Source organism: Sodiomyces alkalinus (genome assembly GCF_003711515.1).
Source record: "Sodiomyces alkalinus F11 unplaced genomic scaffold SODALscaffold_7, whole genome shotgun sequence".
NCBI lineage: Eukaryota > Fungi > Ascomycota > Sordariomycetes > Glomerellales > Plectosphaerellaceae > Sodiomyces > Sodiomyces alkalinus.
Genome location: NW_021167085.1, coordinates 1,756,867 through 1,773,353, shown reverse-complemented (window position 1 = coordinate 1,773,353; position 16,487 = coordinate 1,756,867). Strand labels below are relative to the sequence as shown.

The window sequence follows — 16,487 nt, the reverse complement described above, 5'->3', positions numbered from 1 at the left end:
ATCAACTCAACTTTCCATCGACAGCGGATCGGATGCCACATTCTTTGATCTTACACGCCTTCTTCCCTCCTTTTCTTGATGTAAATCATTTCGGCCGAGGTGGTATGAGAAGAAGGAAACAAAATCTTAATATGGAAATAAGGAAAGAGTGGGGAAGACTGAAGATTACAAGCAAAAAAAACGGGTTGGAAAGCATAGCGCCCTTGGCTTCATATTCGGGCTATTTCACGGGAATCCTTCGACTTGGACTACATGGTGCTTTGTGTGTTATAGAGCCCGGGTTCTAATGGAAGAATTTACAGAGATCTATCTGTCCGCAAAATGTGCAAACTACCTCTGTCTATTAATGCCTTGCCCCAAGTTCCGGAGGATCCTCCATGGTTTTCTTTGCTTATGTCTCTTTTCTTGAAATTTTTTTATTTTTTTCATGGGCATACGCGTCGTACTAACTTGACCTTGGGTTCAACCCGAATCCCGAGACCTTACCCTTTACCGCTGTCAATACTCTTCTTCCTTAAAAGGTGTATGGGTTCTCGTAATCCTCTTGTTATATCGTTTTGACTGACCGAGTAGTTGGGACGCAAAGACTCCCAAAACTCGGGGCGGTGGTCTCTCTAGGTACGGAGTATTTTCGGATTACTAACGTCGAACTTCGTTTACAGAGATCTTGCTTATGTCATCCAGATTGAACGGAAATAACCCCGTTCCCCGTGTCGGCAAAGCTGGACCGACGACCGACGTCATGGAGCCATCACCTCAATTGAGCTTCTCACGAACCACAGGGTCAACCACGAATCATCGTGCTCTCAATTGAAGCTTCTCTCCAGGAGCGCACCAGCATTCCTCATCTGTCAGAACCAACCACTTTTCGTTGTTTTCTTCTCGGACACTCCTTTCATTGTGTTTCTTTTCTCCGCAAATTCGAGGTGATATGCCCGGCGTACGGACAGCGAGGTTGGGGCCGCTCGCTTCGGTGCTGCGGCGTCCCATGCCCTCAAGCCTCTCGCCGTCAGCATGTGCAGGCCACATCGTGACCCCGAAAACGAGGGTACGCCATAAATCCGGACCGTACGGCTACACGCAAGCCAAAGCACTTGTATTCTCCAAGGAGGGAGAGCCTGCTGATGTCCTTCAGTACGTCCCCATTTCCCATCTCGAGAAAAACAAGACAGAGGAACACCCGACCCCCGAACCACGTCCGCCTCGCGGGCTCCAGGGTTTTTGCTGTGGATGCGAGAGCTAGCTCTACATAAACTGACCGAGTCCAATCTTGCTAGACTACATACCCACTCCATCTCCCCTTCTCTCCCGTCCGGCTCCCTCCTCCTCCGCACTCTCGCCGCGCCGATCAACCCCGCAGATATCAACACCATCCAGGGGACCTACGGCGCCAAACCTCCGTTCACATCCCTCATCGGCACCACTGAACCCTCCGCCATCCCGGGCAATGAAGGCCTCTTCGAGGTAGCGGCCGTTGGGTCCCCCGACCTTCCCTTCAAGAGGGGCGACTGGGTCCTCCCCGCCGCCTCCTCCTTTGGCACCTGGCGCACGCACGCCGTAGCCGACGCGAGCCATGTGCTCCGCATCGACAAGTCCAACCTGACCCCAATCCAAGCCGCCACCGTCAGCGTGAACCCGTGCACCGCCTACCGCATTCTCCGGTCGTACGGCCCCGGCGAGCCCATCCGCGCCGGCAGCGCCAGCAACAGCACCAACACCCCGCCGGTGGGCGCCATGCGACCCCTCGAACCCGGAAGCGGCGCCTGGTTCATCCAAAACGGCGCCAACTCGGGCGTAGGCCGCGCCGCGATCCAACTCGGCCGTCTCTGGGGCCTCCGCAGCATCAACGTCATCCGCGACCGCGACACCCCGGAAGCCACCGACGCCCTGCGCGCCGAGCTGACGGACCTGGGCGCCGACGTCGTCGTCGCCGAATCGGAGCTCCTGAGCCGCGCATGGCGCGACCGCCTCGCCGAGATCACCCGCGGGGGGCGCGAACCCCTCGGCCTCGCCCTCAACTGCGTGGGCGGCAAGAACGCCACCGCCCTCGCCCGCTCGCTCGCCCCCAGCGGCACCCTCGTCTCCTATGGCGCCATGTCCCGCCAGCCCGTCAACCTCCCCACCGGCCTGCTCATCTTCAAGGATCTCCGCTTCCTCGGCTTCTGGCTCACCCGCTGGAACGAGCGCGACCCGGAAGCCCGCAGGTTCGCCATCCAGGACCTCCTGCAGATGATCCGCGACGGCCGCTTCCGAGACGTACCCTTCGATGAGGTCCCCTGGTCTTGGGAAACCGAGGAGAAGACCCTCAAGGACGCCGTCTCCGGCGCCTTGGGTGGTTTCAGGAAGGGCAAGGGAGTGTTTGTTTTCGGGGAGACCTGAGATGACCTAGCTGTACAATCACGAACCAGTTCAAGTTGTTGGGGGGGGGGCTTTCTTCTTTTCTTGAATATATCCAAAATACTGATGTAAAGGGCAAACAAAGGATCCATACCATTTTTCCGTCTTTACTTGTATCCATTTCATTTTCTGTCAAGTTTCCGGATCCTCGTATCTGAGCCTAAAGAGAATGAGGAGCGCGCATAAACAATGTAATCATTATTCGGCCAAGGAGTTAGGCGTTACTTATGAAACATCCTGCTCAATGGTAGCTCCCCATAACCCCAACGCCGTCAGCCTGGACTAGACGGTCCACAACGCTATAACCAGGCGAGACTATCGCTTGCAACCCAAAATATATTCCCACCCAGGAAACCCCCCGAAACACCGCTGCCTCCCCCCCCTTTTGCCACTCCACCTCTCAAGCCCGGAAGGCCTGTACCAATTCATGGAGCTTATCGATGACCACGGGGGCAATGGCACCAAGAGCATCCTCGATAACGCGGTCAAAGTACAGCATAGCATCTTCCTCGTTCAACTCCAAGTGAAACCTCTCTCGTACTTTCAGCACCGCTTTGTCGGGCTCGAAGCGGATGTCGGGGATGTTGGCGTCAACCATGAGGCTAAACAGGTTAAGGATGAGGTTGGACGACTTGCGCAGCGCGGCGTATGCTAAGAAGCAGTACTGCTTGAACATCTTGAAGTGCTCCGAGTTGACGCCCCCCATGCAGTCGACCATTTCCTTTGACAGCTTCATCACGGGCGCGAAGGGCTTGGGGTCGCGGCCCAGAATGAAACCAAAGTCGGCGTGGAAGAAGTGGCCGTCGGGGGCCAGGAGCAGGTTGTCGAGGTGGCGGTCGCCGACGCCGAGGATGTACGTGATGACGCAGTATCCGGCGCAAGACTTGACGTACGTGTCGAGCGTCTCTTGCCGCAACCCCAGTGGCTGGCGGCTGTCGGGACTATGGGACTTGAGGTAGGCCAGGGCAGAGGGGATGCTTTGGAAGCTAACAGAGGGGACGAACTGGGAGGCTCCGGCTGTCGTGCTCGTCGCCAGGATCTTGTAAGGAGAGAGCTTCAGATCGAGGTTCTCTTTTTGGAGGAGTTGATCCATGAGCGTTATTATCTGGATGACCAGCTGATCCTGACGCAGGTCGTCACCCGTCTTGAATATGATGGGGTACGTCGTGCCTTGGGTAGTGCGGAACGTGACCTTGATCGGACAGAGCGATGATTTGAACACCGTCGTCTCGTCGGGCGAGACGCCGATGACATGGACAGACGGGTCAAGGGGCAAGGGTAGTGGTGGGTCGATGGTAGCCACCTCGTTCTTGGGATCCGCGAGGAAACGCTTGACCCGTTCTGTCTTCTTAGGGATGCTCTCGTGGGACAGCTTCACTTCGCCTGAAATCCTGGACAGGATGGCAATGAGCTCTGCTTGGCGGAGAAGCGTCCCTCTCGTCTCGGCACCGTCCGGCTGCTTGACCAGTTCGGTCATGAAGTCGTACGCGACTTTCCGGTACATCTCACGGTTCTGGGTCCCCTGTTCGGGGCTGTTGTCGTCGCACTCGACCATCAGGTACCAGTGAAAATAGTTCCCCAGAGTAAAGTTTGCGGCGGCGCGCGCTATCAAGAACCTGGCCAGCGAGGAATCCCGAGTGGCATCTTGAGTCGAATCGGGGGATATGTGCTCGTACTTGAGCGCCTGGACCAGCTGAAGTAGGTAGAGCAGAAGCTCATGGTCGTCGGCCTTGCGCAAGCGTTCGACGGCGTAAGCTCGGACAACCTGGCTGTCAAAGGTAGGGCCTAAAAGTTCGAGGGCGTCGTCGACGTCGATCTCCGTCCACCGGGCCAAGACCTGCTCGGCCTGCTTACGTTCGCTAGGGTCGTGCCAGTTGACGGACTTGACGAACTTGGTGACAGCTCTCTTGTCCCGCGTGAGATGATACCGGAATTTCCAGACGAGGTCCTTCTCCTCTGTGTTCAGGATATGGTTTGGCGAATAAGACATGATGACGTTCAGCTCGTCCCGGACCTTGGCATTGGGTTTGAGGTCCTTATCCAAGACACCGTGACGATGCTGGCTGCGCACCAGTCGGCGGTGTTTCGCCTCTGCCGGGTTGTCTTTCGCCCCTACCTCAGGGTCGTACACTTTTACCAGACGGCTCCCGAAGCCGGCCGAAGAGTTGTCAAGGCTGTTGATCCCGGGGCCAAACTGGACTTCTGGTGGGGGTTTGAGGGCCACGTTGGACTGGGAACCAGACATGTTCTGAAGCGACGAGATGGGAGGTGGCGGGTATTCCAAGTCTGCGAAGACGACGGGGAAGTCGAACCGAGGCAGCTCGACGTTGAGTTGATATAGTGACCGATGATAGGACTCCGGGTCCGGGGATCCGCCGTTTGCCCCGTCCTTCTCTGCGGCGGAGTCTTGGGCGCCCTGGCGGCGTTGTAAGGTCCGATGGGATCCTTTGGCTGATTGTAGGCCGCGCCTCTCGACAGTCCTGAAGACGAGCTGGTCCAGCCAGTCGACGCGGGGAATCTCCCCCATTTCGTGTTTCTTGAAAAGGCCCTCCAGTCTTTCCATCTCTTCGGCATCCTTACCGAGAGGTGCTTGTTCGCCTCTCTTCCCATGACTCCTTGTTCTTCTCCTTATGACCGCTGGTGTCGTGGTTTTATCGTGACCGTCGGCGATTTTGCGTCTGTGGACGTGGCATTTCTGACGTCCTTTCTGAACCTGGTTGTCTCGGTCGAACAGGGGCAAGGTGGTGCCTCCAAAGGGGATGGCGAGGCCTTCGGCGTCCTTTCCCCCGGCAGGAGACGAATCCCATAGAGTAATGGCGAGACAGGAGTTGAGTGGGAGGGCAGAATAATTGATTGGGAGCGTGAGCCATTCGTTCCATCTGAAATGCCAATGGTCAGTCGAAGCCGCGAGTGCGACCAGCAAGGAGCATGTCAAGTGGGATGGCAATCTGACCTCCGTTCTGTGCGAAACGACTTGTATGCTGTCTGGACCGGAACTGTCAGAGGCTTGGAGCCTGCCCACACCTGGGCCGTTACATAGAGATCCGAGTGCGGACTACATGCCGGGTTAGCGAGTGGCTAGGAGTGTGGACGAGGAGACGGGACTAATATCAAGGAGGCATCCCACCTCGAGTTAGAGCCGACATGTCGAAGCTCTGCGTTTTCGAACTGGGTAGATGGTGGTAAAGGAGGTTCGTCGCCTTCTAAGTTTATTCTACGGAGATGGTATCAGCGATTCATGTTGGACCGTTGTTTCTCTTTTTCTTTCTCTTTTTCTTTCTTCTTTTCCCCCCTTCTTTTCTTTCGATATGGACACATTTCGCGATAGGGGGGGACGGGGCGGGCGGAATGGGTATTCGTACATGCGGATACTGACGGGGTGATGTAGCGACTCTGAGGTGGCGAAGGAGAAGGGTTCCATGGTCGGGAGCCGCCGGGGATGACAATGCTTTATCTGGAGAGCCCAAGTGAGTCTGGCAAGGAGGTGTAAGAAGAAGTAAGAATTGAATGACCGTTTACGGGATGGCGATGGATATGCCAGGTGGAACGATACGTACCTCCGTACCTTAGGTAGGTACCTTACCTTCGAGGATCTTCTTGCAGCTCCCCGCGTCATGCTTTGGATTTTGGGGTCGTCGATAAGATAAGCCTTGGCGCTTTCATCCCAAGAACGTCAGGGAGACGTGGGTCCAGGTACATACATGTACAAAGTACGGATGATTACTACGGAGTACGGGAGATACCTACCCCACCAAAGCCTTAACTTTGTAATTACCTTACCTATACTGGAGGGAAGTCGCGTCCCATCAATCTTTCGACGCGACAAAGGAAAGAGCAACCCACATGGAGACCAACCACTAGACCCGAACCAACCCGTTACTTCATTCGTTTCTCTTTGGGAACTGGAACTCTTGCTTCTTTCCTCTGAATCTTCATCAGCAAAGTCTGCCTATCCAGTCAATCCGGTCTTTCGTGCACCAAAATCCACCAGCCAATCTCTCTGCAAATCCGACTTTATTGCGACTTATCCCAAAGGACTGGTTTGCCCACGATGCCTGCCGGGGATTGTTCCTCTTCGCCGCCATCCGAATCGGCGTCAAGCGATGGCGGCAGTCCAGCGCCCGAGCAGCGCTCCCTCGCCATCCGAGATGGAAACAGCAGCAAACGGAAACGTGCCCTGACGGCAGGTTCGACGAATGGCGCAACATCTTCCCGGAGACGTACACAAGAGGCGGGCCCGGACTTAGATCATGAGGGCATGTCGGACGAATACGACCCCGACCAATCCATGGAGGAGAGGCGGCGTCTTCAGCGGGCCTTCCGCAACCTGCAAAAGGACGTCGCCGAGAACATGGAGGAATACATGCAGCCAAACTCGAAGGGTCTGCAGGAGGCCCTCCTGCAAGCCAACGAGCTTTCACGCGATGTAAAGCAGACCAACGAAGCCGCCATCGATTCTAACCTTCTCACCACCGTCGTTGACCTGTCCTACCGCAAAACCCTTCGTCTTGTCCAGGGCAGCGCCGCACAGGGCGTCGACGCGGACGAGTTCGTCTCCAAGTGCATCACCTACATGCGTCAGGGCGGCGGCATAGTCGAGGACGACGCCCCCAGCCTTTCCAGCACGCAGCGTCATCGCCGTCGCACCACCACGAGGGGCCAGTCTGGCGGGGCCCTAGGCGTCAACGACGACGCCGACGACGACGAAAACGACGAAACCCTCAACTGGCCTCACCTGGGCCGCTACGCCTGTCTCCCCCACACTCGGCGCCCCGCCCTGACGGGGTTCCTCGTCGGCCCGCTATCTTCGGAGAAGAAGGTCCGCAAATTCGTCAAACGAACCGCGCCACTACGCCGCGAAGACCTAGCCGAGACGCGACCGGAAGTGCTCGACGTCGAAGCTCTCGCCAAAACCGAGAACGACCTCACCGCCGTATGCGCCCGCATTCTCAAACAGCTCCGCGACGTCCAGGCCCGGGCCCAGGCCACCCTGCAGGACATCTTCGAGCGAAACCCGGATATGGATCCCGAGGAACAGGCCCGCCTCATGGATCGCCACGGACTCCGCGACACCGGCGGCGTGGATCTGCTGCGCTTCGTCGTGAATCCGAAGTCATTTGGTCAGACTGTTGAGAACATGTTCTATGTCAGCTTCCTCATTCGGGACGGCCGTGTAGCTGTTGAGTTTGACGAGAACGAACTTCCTTCTTTGAGTCGGTTTTTGTTTTTCCTTTTTTCTTTTTTCTTCCTTCCCTCCCTATATTTACACATGCCCCCCTGCTGACACCATTACCAGGTCCGGTGGACAGAGGAGACACAACAAATAATCCCACGAGGCCGAGCGAGACCGCAAAGCACCAGGCTATCTTCGCCATGGACATGAAAACTTGGCAAGACATCATAGACACATTCGACATTAGAGAACCCATGATAGAACATCGGAAAGAAGCACAACAATCTGGACCCGGCGCGAGAGGTTGGTATAGCTAGGACGACCCGGAATAAGGACGGTGCGGCGTTGGTTGGTCCTTGTGTGATACATATCTGTCATGCGTATCGGCGCTTTGGTGTTTTCGATGATACCTTTTTGATGTCCTTCTCGTCTTTCTGAGGACGCGGGTACAGCTTGTGACAATATCAGCTTGAGATGTCTTTGGATGTCATGGTTGTGGTGGAAACCTATCTAAGACGAATGAAATGGGAAACGGATTGGAAGAGACGAATGACAGCTTGCTGGCTGTTATTCCCTCCATTGTTTTCACTCTCACTGTCAATCTCGCTCGGGATGACCTCGACTTAACGGTCTCTGCTTACTTCTGCACTTTTCGGCCACTCATTAACTCACCCCAAGTTTCTAGGCTTGAACGAGGCCATCTGCGTCTATCCAACTTGACCCCCGGAGACAATAGGCCCTCGACCTTTCAGTCAGTCAGTCGGCGACCCCATCCTCCCGACTCATGCTATCAACTGCGCCGGCTTGTCCTATTTACGATGCGACAGTCTAAATCGCGGGCATTGTCTTACCCACCTTGTCAATCTAATACGAGCACATCGTCGAGACCCTCCTCTTCCGGCCCCTTCCTTTGTTCGCGTCGTCTTTGTTTCTTGTTCTCCCTTTCCTCCCCCTTACCCTTAACTCCGCATCCGGAAAACCAGGCGAACCTCTTCGTACAATCCATTTTCATCTTGGCAGTTGCATGCCATGCCCTCACCTGGTCAAAGAAAACTCGAAGCATCCCTAATTCCCGTTCTTTCAGTGAGAGGCACGGATCAAACGAAGAAAAGAAAATAGAAGACGAACAAGGAACCGATTGCATTCCTGGCCGGCATGATGCTGAGCCCATTAATGGAGCAACCGAGGGAGGCCGTGTCTTCTTTTCTTTGTTCACTGCATCGCCCTTGTGCTTTATTTCGCGACACACAGAGTCAGCCCACCACCCCTGACAAGCATCTCAATCAACGTTCGAGTCCTTCACATTGATATTTCTTTGTTGAGTTCAACGACTACGAGTGTTGTTGAAAAGGATGGGCGCAGGTACCGAGCTCACTGCTTCGTCTGCCTGGTCAACCTCTCCCCCTTTTTCTTCCTTCTCCTCCGTTCTTTTTCTCTCTGTGTCGTTGCCTTGAAAAGATAGCCATCAGCCATCAAAATAACTGTCGTGCTGCCTGTTAGTGATTTGTCTCACCTGCATGCATATAGTGTCCAACTCCTTTCCTGCTGTGTAAGTCTCTCCGATCTCCTCGCAGACTCACCTCAACAGGAGAAGAAAACCCGAACCCCATGATGGCATCGGAGGATCCCAAGGACGAAGAGACTAGGGACCACGGACCCGAGACTACCTCGGAGGCCGACGCTGGGGCAAGTGGCCATAAAACTCCCCCAGGGGATTCCACCCCAGAAGAGCCGCAAGAGCCGCAAGGCGGAGAGAGGTCGCAATCCGACCTCTCTCGCTCCGGCCACCGACCGGCCGACATCACCATCCCTCCCCCTCCCAGCCTTAACGCGTCAGCAAAACACGGAAGCCAGTCATCTCCAGCCAAAGGGCCATCCCCAGCCGAGCTCTTGCAAGAAGGCAAACCTCCCAAGCGAAGGACCGACACCTCTTCTTTCCACAACCTGCCGCGAGAGCCATCTACTCGGCCGCCCAGTCGGCCCATGAGCTTGATAAGCCGGGCCACGAGTGCGGCTTCCCATGCGGCGCTTCACGGCGGCATGTTCGGCGGGTTCCCTACCCTCCGGGACCTCGTCACGGCGTTCCAAGGCGAACGAAAGCGGCGGGAGAAGATCGAGAAAGAGCTCTACGGTGTTCGCCGCCAACTGGAAGATGAGGTACGCCGGAAGGACCTGAAAGAGAGCGAGGTCAAGACCCTCGAGAAGCAGCTCGAACAGACCAAGAAGGCCAAGGCTCGAGCGCGGCGGAATCTCAATGTCCCGTCCATCAATCCAGGGGAGCAGCATGTGACGAGGCAGTTGTTGGAGCAAAGTCGGGGCGAGTCTCCCAGATCTGAGACGCAAGAGGTGAGTAGTTGATCTACCTACTAAGATTCTCCGTTTTCCGGGGACTTTGTGTAATAACACCCCAAATATAGGAGGTTTTCGAGTCCGTTATGACAGAGGAGAACCATGAGATGGAAATTCTCAAGACGAAGCTGGAGACCGCCGAAGGAGAGAACGAGATTCTGAAGACGGATCTGGCACGAGCGCGAAATGAGATCGAAGCCTACGGAGAGGACTTAAGCAGAACCGAAAAGTTTTGCGAAGCAGAGACCGCCAAATTGAGCGAGCTCCAAGAAAAGTATGATGCACTCCAGGCGACTCGGTTCGGCAACTTGAACCTCGACCAGGCTCCTTCCTGGGCCAAGACCCCCAGAACCGGAGGCGGGCTATCTGGGATGGGGTCATCGCAACCCGAATCCTCGAAGAAGTCTTCGCCGCTGATACCAAGTCCGGGCTCAGGGGCAGGATCCGAAGCCACGGCCGGGACTCGCTACCGTCAGCGCTCCGCATCCTTGGCGTCCCGCTTCTCCGACGGCGGTTTCGACGAGAGGCCGACCATTTCCAGGGAAGACTATGACATCCTCCTGGAGCACTTCGTGCGGCAGGAGATCAACGATGAGATATTTGACAACGGCAGATCCGCCCTCGCCACCGTCGTCACTGCTACCGAAATGGCCAGGGCCGGCATTGAGCAACAGGCAGAATTCCTGAACGACTTTGTCCAGCAGGACCAGAACTCGAAGCCTTACACCTTCGTGAAGGAATACGATCCATCTGAGGACGACTCTAACGAGGACCTCGGAGAGCATGCGCGGAAACAAAAAGAAAGGTGGCAGAATGAGCTGAAAAGGCCGCAAAACGAAAGCAATGAGACCGACAAAGACGTAAGACAATCCTACACTATCTACCGGGAGTGAAGAGGGACGGAAATGCGTGGCCCCTTTGTCTATGTCCGGATACTAACATTAACGGGGCGGTTTAGGCAAGAGGTTGCGATTGCGGCGGCGACGGTGACTGTCCACAAAAGCTCAGGAAAGCCCAGCAAGAGATTGAACGGCTTCACGAGCAACTTTCCAAACAAAGGGACTGCGACGGTGACTGTGAGGAGCAGCTGAGGAAAGCCCACGAGAAGATTGCCGCACTTCACGAGTCGTGGAAGAAACAACTTTCCAAGCTCGAGTACTCCCGCAAGACTGCAAAAGACCGTGCAGAATTTTTTAAAACGAAGCTCGACATGGCGAATATGAGCCTTAAGAAGGCGGGTAAGCGGCTAGACGCACAAAAAGCTACCATTGCGAAATGCCGAGACGAGATCGAGCTCGGAATCCGCACCCAAGCAAAGCTCAAGACCAAATTGGAGGAAAATTACGAAGAGACGGCCAAGCTAAAACGCAAGATCGCCGATAGCCACGAGGCCTACGCCACGGTCTCGAAACAACTGGAAGAGGCAAACCAGGGGATCCGGAGGCTCGAGGCCGACATCGAAACAGTGAGAGCATATATTTCAAAACCCGAAAACGAGATGGATCGCCTCGAGGGGAATCTTCAGAGGTGGACGCGAGAAGTGGCGAGCGTCGACTCCGAGTTGACAAAACTCAGGGCGCGCCAAGAGAGGGCCAAAACCCGCCGCCTACCCGGTCCTGACCCCATCGCCCCAGTCACCCGCGCGCGAGCTCAGGACATGGACGCCAAGGTCGCGGAGCTGACCGAGAAGAAGAACGAGATTGTTGGGACCATAGGCCGCATTCGAGGGCGCCTCGACACTCTGGCCGGGGACAAGCCGGAGGATCAGATGCGGCGTGAGGTGCAGGAGAAGCAGCAGCAGGAGAAACAGCAGCAGCAGCAGCAAAGCACCATCGGATCGGCCGTGCGTTGGCTCCGGGGTAGCGGAAAATCGTCACAGGCCACCCAAGCCGAGGTGGATGCGAAGGATAAGCAGATCGCCGATCTGGAAGAGAAGCTTGCAGAAGCCCAGCACAATCTCGCGAGCCTCAAAAAGCTGAACAAGAACGAAGAACCCGATGTGGTCGCAATCGAAAAGGAACTGGCCAAAGCCAACAAGGACCGCCGCGACATCCTGGGCCAGAAGACGATAGCCGAAAAGCAGAGAGAAGAAAGCATGAAGGCTGCTGCCAGGCTAGAGGAGGAATTGGAAGCCAAGAAGAAGGAGGTGGCCCAGGTCGAAGAGCACGTCAAGCAGCACATAGGGCTGGCGAACAAGACGGTCAAGACGTTGCGCGCCATCATTTCGACGCTCCGCGACGGGCCGGATGCGGACATCCAGGAGACAGAGCGTCTGATCGGTGTCGTGCGGGACCAGACAATCGCCGCCAGCGGCTCCGGTCTTCCACAAGCCGACAGGATCAAGATGGAATCCATGGGCGAGGGCCCGGCATCTCAGCTGCGGCGACTGGATGTGTTGGAGGCTGAGCGTGCAAGGCTCTTGAAATGCCTGCAGGACGAGCTGGCGGAGAAGAAGAGAGAGGCCCAGACCGTCGAGGAGCTGCAGAAGGAGCTCGATCGGCTGCAGAAAGCAGGGGAGAAGCCTGAAGCTCATATGGACCTCAAAACAAAGGTGGGAGAGCTGACGGACCAACTCGAGCTTCTGAAGCAGGCCAGAGAGAAGCTGGAGAGGCTGGAACGCGCCGATATCGACAGGGAGGAGATGAAAGCCGAGGCGGACTGCCTTTCCGGAGCGATTGAATTGCAAGAATCGAACCCGGTTGAGAAAAAGAAGCCCAAGTTGCGGCGGGAACTCAAGACGCTTCGCGACGACATAAATGCCAAGGATGCGGAGATGGACAAACTGAACAACAATCTCGCGAGCATGGACGGGCAGCTCCGAGCATTGGTGGGAGATCCAACTGTTGCCAATATCAACAAGCACATCGAGCGTCTCGAAGCACAGCTCGACGACGCTGCCGCTAGACTTCAGGCATCAGGGTACCTGAAGGCCCGCTACGACGAGCTGCGGGAAAAGACAGACTTAGAGCGACGCAAACGCATCAGCGACCTCGAGGTCGATATCGCAAACATGCGCGAGGCCCTGGACAGGAAGAAGGGCGAACGCAGGGAAGAGATGGACGGCATTATGGCGACGACGGCCGTTTTGGAGCAGCGCCTGAAGGAGTCGGAAGAATACCGCGAGCGCCGCGAGGCGGCTCTGGACAAACAGGCGCGGGAAACCCAAGTGCTGAAAGAACGCATCCGAACCCTCGACAGCGACCTAAGCAGGACAAGAGACAGACTTGAGGAAGAGACGAAAAAGGGCGAACGGAATGTTGTGCTCATTGCAAAACTCAAGACAGAGTGTAAGAAATTGGAGACTGAGCTCGCGGCTGCTAGGAAAGAACGGGAGGCGGAGAAAGCCAAGCTCGTTAAAGCTCTCAAGGAGCGAGAATTAGAGCTTGCGAAGGCGCGCACTGAGAAGATTCAGCTCGAGCGACTGCTTGGCATTATCAGGAAGGACTTGAAGTCTGCCATGGACCGAGTGGGCAAGGAACCGGCCAATGATGAAGGAGAGGCCAGGTTCGGCAATTCCGCGCATGAAATCGTATCCCAGCTGCAACGGCTCGAGGAGAACATCCGGGAACGCGTCCGCGACAAGGATGAGGAACTGAGGCACCTGACGAGCCAGCGGGACAAGGAGTTCAACGGCCTACAGAAAGAGATGGAAGAACTTCGACGAGAACTACACCAATACCAGCAAGAGGCGCAACAGGAAGGCCAGGTTAGTTCGCAGCACCTGGACCATGCCAACAACGAACGGCGGCTGCGTCGTGCGCTCCAAAAAGCGGAACAAAACCAGAAGGTCCTTGCAAACTTGCGCGACGTAGCTGAGACGCGGCTCAACAGGGCCGAGGAAGAACTCGAACAGCTGCTGCATGACTATGGTGTTTACGAGAACGAGGTCAAAATGGACTTCGACTACCTCCACACTAAACATCGCCGTTATGCGGAAGACATGGAGAAGACCATAGAGTCGACTTCGAAAGAGATGGAGGTGAAGCAGGCCATTATTGAAAGTCTAACGAACCAAATCGGCGAGCTCGAGGTTCGCTTGGAGGAAAAGGAGGAGGAATTGAAGACGCTATGCAGTCTAACGTTTTCGACGAGCACCGACGAAGACGAGGTGGAGGAGCTCAGACAAGAGCGTGATCAGCTCAACGGCCAAGTGCGCGAAATGCAGCAGCAGTTGGACGTCTACGCGGAGCGTGCGAGAGCTTCGGGCGACACGGAGAAGCTCAAGAAGAAGATTGCAGACCTGGAGCATCAGCTGAGTGCCGTGACGAAGAGCAACTCCGGCGACACGGCCGCCGTCGAAGCCGCGCGGCGAGAGATTGAGCGACTTAGGAAGTTGCTGGCTAAACTTCAGAGCACGACAAAGGACGCCAACAATACGCTGAGCCCTCGAACTACAGGCATTGTGAACGACTTTCCCGAGCACATGAAGAGAATCAGTTCGCTCGAAGCAGAGCTGAAGGAGGTCAAGAACGAAAGAGATTCGCTACTGGCGAGTAAAGCCAGTCTCCAACAGGGCGACATCCCAGAAGCACGCGAGCGGAAGCCCACGTCGACGGCCGATCGACTCCAAAGCATGCAAAGAGATGGCCTGGTCGACGCAGGGAGCGAAGATCTGACGAAGTCCGGTGAGGAGACTACCTGGGGTCAAAGAGAATTTGACGACACCAAAGACATTGCCAGGGTACAACGCAAGGTGGACGAACTAGAGGCCCTGTTGAAGGCGAAGACGGACGATTTGACGCGTTCGCAAACTGAGCTGGACCTCATGAGAAGGGTGCAGTCGGCGGAGAAGGATAATATGCGACTGAACGATCAGGAACTCCAGGCGGTTCGAGAGGAGTGCGACCAGGCGCGTCGAGAACTGGGATCGGTGCAGAAGCAGATGAAATCGGCACTTGGTCAGGTTGAGTCTCTGAAGAGGGAGAAGAAGCAGCTCGAGGAGGAAACGCGGCGGACCGAAAAGGCACTCAGTGGCGAACGCAAGTTGCTGCAGCAGCGCCAGAAGGACGAACAGAAACCGGCGGCAGACGGGACCACCGTGGCCGATGAAGAGCTCCGGGAGTTCGAACAAGCACTGGAGGCCGGGAGCGCGAAGCTGAAGCAACAACTCGGCAGCGACGGACCAGAGGAGCTCCCAACCGCTGGCCCATCAGTCCAAACGGTCGACAGTAGGTCCCACGAGGCTAAGGAGAAGCGGGCGGAGCCGAAGTCGAATAGCAAGTCGGACGAGGGTGAACGACTCGAGTCGAAAGCATGGAGTGACATGGCCCAGGCGCACAAAGTCATAGCCCGAGCGCTAGAAGTCATAGCCCGAGCACACGAAGCCATGCCCACGGGGCCCCGCCCTAGGGGACCAATCATGCCGTCGCTTCCCACGGACGATGACACCGAGACGAAAGAACCCACTTCGGACGCAGGCACAGGTTCCAAGGACGAAGAAGAGGCTGGCGCTCGTTCGACCCCTGGCTGGTTCGGACGTGACGATACTCCCTCCGAACAACAGGCGGGACTGGGTCAGCCAAGCACGGTCGCGCCGCACGGACTGAGGTGGGGTGCGGTGAGCGAGCTGGCCCGGTTCGCCGGGGAGATGGCGGCATCGGGCTTCACGAGCTGGAGCCTAGTGGCAGCGCTGCTCACGACGGCGGTCTCCGAGGCGGGGCTTCTGCCACCACTGCTCTTGGGTATTTTGATGGTCTGTAGGGGGTGGATGTCGCGACGCGGACGGTTTGCGGATTTGCCAGGGCAGCCACGGCAGCCACGGGCGTCGTGGCCGAGGGTCACCTGGTGGGTCGTGGCCGGCCTGCTGGTGCAGATCGTCCTGTTCTACCTCATGTACGTCGGGATGCGGGCGTACGCGGACTACAAGAAGCTGGCGGATTTGGCGGATTTGTGGATGTCGGCCAACGGGGTCACAGGAGGGTCGCCGCCCGACTTGATACAGATGAACCACCTATCGGATCTGTCGTGGACGCGGGAGGATCTAGGAGATATTCTGGACGAGTCGTAGTCGCCGGGTGAGTAGGCGGCGCTCGCATGTCACCCGTCAGTGCAACAGAAGCCGAGATTAGGTACGTTGGGAGAGCTGGCATAGACAAGAGTAGTTCATGGTGCCTGTACGGGGGGTTCATGAGTTGGGCGAAGGAGCTGGAGGAGCTGAAGGAGCTGAAGGAGCTGGAGGAGCGAATGCGTGTATTTAGACTGAGGTTCGGCGCCATGGTGTCTTGTGAATTTTCTGATGGATTTGGACTTTTGACGTTCTGGTTCCTAACCTCGTGATTCATTCCCAATACTAGTTCGTGTGTTGTCTTTAAAGTCTCTTCGATGGAAATAGGGAGGCATTATTTTGACTGCTTGGACCTGCAGAGTGAATGAAGTTGGTGATGACGGAACAAGTTGACACCCGAAAGCGGAAGTTCGGCCTAAATGTCGGTCCGAAATTGGCGTTTCAATTGGCTCTTGTGCATATTCCGTGCTCACGTAAGCTCACCGTGGCCCAGTCCGAGGTCCTCGGTCATCACAAGTCCCATGAAAGAGTAACCGCACTAATACTCCGTACTCGTCACTGGAC

General features: G+C 56.3%; 5 protein-coding genes across 5 annotated transcripts; 4 read left to right on the top strand and 1 right to left on the bottom strand.

Moving 5' to 3' along the window:
* The first annotated feature begins 748 nt into the window (after positions 1 to 748).
* Positions 749 to 2,661, top strand: SODALDRAFT_297845 (zinc-binding dehydrogenase). The gene is made up of 2 exons (XM_028608833.1): positions 749 to 1,134; positions 1,278 to 2,661. Exons 1-2 carry the CDS (start codon positions 932 to 934, stop codon positions 2,377 to 2,379), a joined length of 1,305 nt encoding a protein of 434 aa, XP_028465397.1. The 5' UTR covers positions 749 to 931; the 3' UTR covers positions 2,380 to 2,661.
* On the bottom strand, positions 2,434 to 5,818 carry SODALDRAFT_313839 (phosphatidylinositol 3-kinase; the record flags this gene model as incomplete). Its single annotated transcript, XM_028609248.1, has 4 exons — positions 2,434 to 5,276; positions 5,351 to 5,452; positions 5,525 to 5,611; positions 5,760 to 5,818. 4 exons carry the CDS (start codon positions 5,816 to 5,818, stop codon positions 2,798 to 2,800), a joined length of 2,727 nt encoding a protein of 908 aa, XP_028465396.1. The 3' UTR covers positions 2,434 to 2,797.
* A 406-nt stretch (positions 5,819 to 6,224) lies between these two features.
* On the top strand, positions 6,225 to 8,289 carry SODALDRAFT_313838 (hypothetical protein). The gene is made up of 2 exons (XM_028609247.1): positions 6,225 to 7,610; positions 7,694 to 8,289. Exons 1-2 carry the CDS (start codon positions 6,449 to 6,451, stop codon positions 7,885 to 7,887), a joined length of 1,356 nt encoding a protein of 451 aa, XP_028465395.1. The 5' UTR covers positions 6,225 to 6,448; the 3' UTR covers positions 7,888 to 8,289.
* SODALDRAFT_200611 (hypothetical protein) lies at positions 7,910 to 9,133 on the top strand. Its single transcript, XM_028607205.1, has one exon. The coding sequence runs from the start codon at positions 8,095 to 8,097 to the stop codon at positions 8,839 to 8,841; it is 747 nt and encodes a 248-aa protein (XP_028465394.1). The 5' UTR covers positions 7,910 to 8,094; the 3' UTR covers positions 8,842 to 9,133.
* SODALDRAFT_334699 (hypothetical protein) lies at positions 8,983 to 16,170 on the top strand. Its single transcript, XM_028612273.1, has 3 exons — positions 8,983 to 9,916; positions 9,988 to 10,779; positions 10,878 to 16,170. Exons 1-3 carry the CDS (start codon positions 9,182 to 9,184, stop codon positions 15,924 to 15,926), a joined length of 6,576 nt encoding a protein of 2,191 aa, XP_028465393.1. The 5' UTR covers positions 8,983 to 9,181; the 3' UTR covers positions 15,927 to 16,170.
* The last annotated feature ends 317 nt before the right edge of the window (positions 16,171 to 16,487 follow it).

What these genes read in the sequence shown, in the direction of transcription:
- SODALDRAFT_297845 (XM_028608833.1), top strand. Translation starts at nt 932, where the DNA reads ATGCCCGGCGTACGGACAGCGAGGTTGGGGCCGCTCGCTTCGGTGCTG. An exon ending in GAGCCTGCTGATGTCCTTCA is followed by an intron (nt 1,135 to 1,277) that starts GTACGTCCCCAT and finishes CAATCTTGCTAG; the next exon opens with ACTACATACCCACTCCATCT.
- SODALDRAFT_313838 (XM_028609247.1), top strand. Translation starts at nt 6,449, where the DNA reads ATGCCTGCCGGGGATTGTTCCTCTTCGCCGCCATCCGAATCGGCGTCA. An exon ending in GAACGAACTTCCTTCTTTGA is followed by an intron (nt 7,611 to 7,693) that starts GTCGGTTTTTGT and finishes CACCATTACCAG; the next exon opens with GTCCGGTGGACAGAGGAGAC.
- SODALDRAFT_200611 (XM_028607205.1), top strand. Translation starts at nt 8,095, where the DNA reads ATGGGAAACGGATTGGAAGAGACGAATGACAGCTTGCTGGCTGTTATT.
- SODALDRAFT_334699 (XM_028612273.1), top strand. Translation starts at nt 9,182, where the DNA reads ATGGCATCGGAGGATCCCAAGGACGAAGAGACTAGGGACCACGGACCC. An exon ending in CCAGATCTGAGACGCAAGAG is followed by an intron (nt 9,917 to 9,987) that starts GTGAGTAGTTGA and finishes CCCCAAATATAG; the next exon opens with GAGGTTTTCGAGTCCGTTAT. An exon ending in GCAATGAGACCGACAAAGAC is followed by an intron (nt 10,780 to 10,877) that starts GTAAGACAATCC and finishes GGGGCGGTTTAG; the next exon opens with GCAAGAGGTTGCGATTGCGG.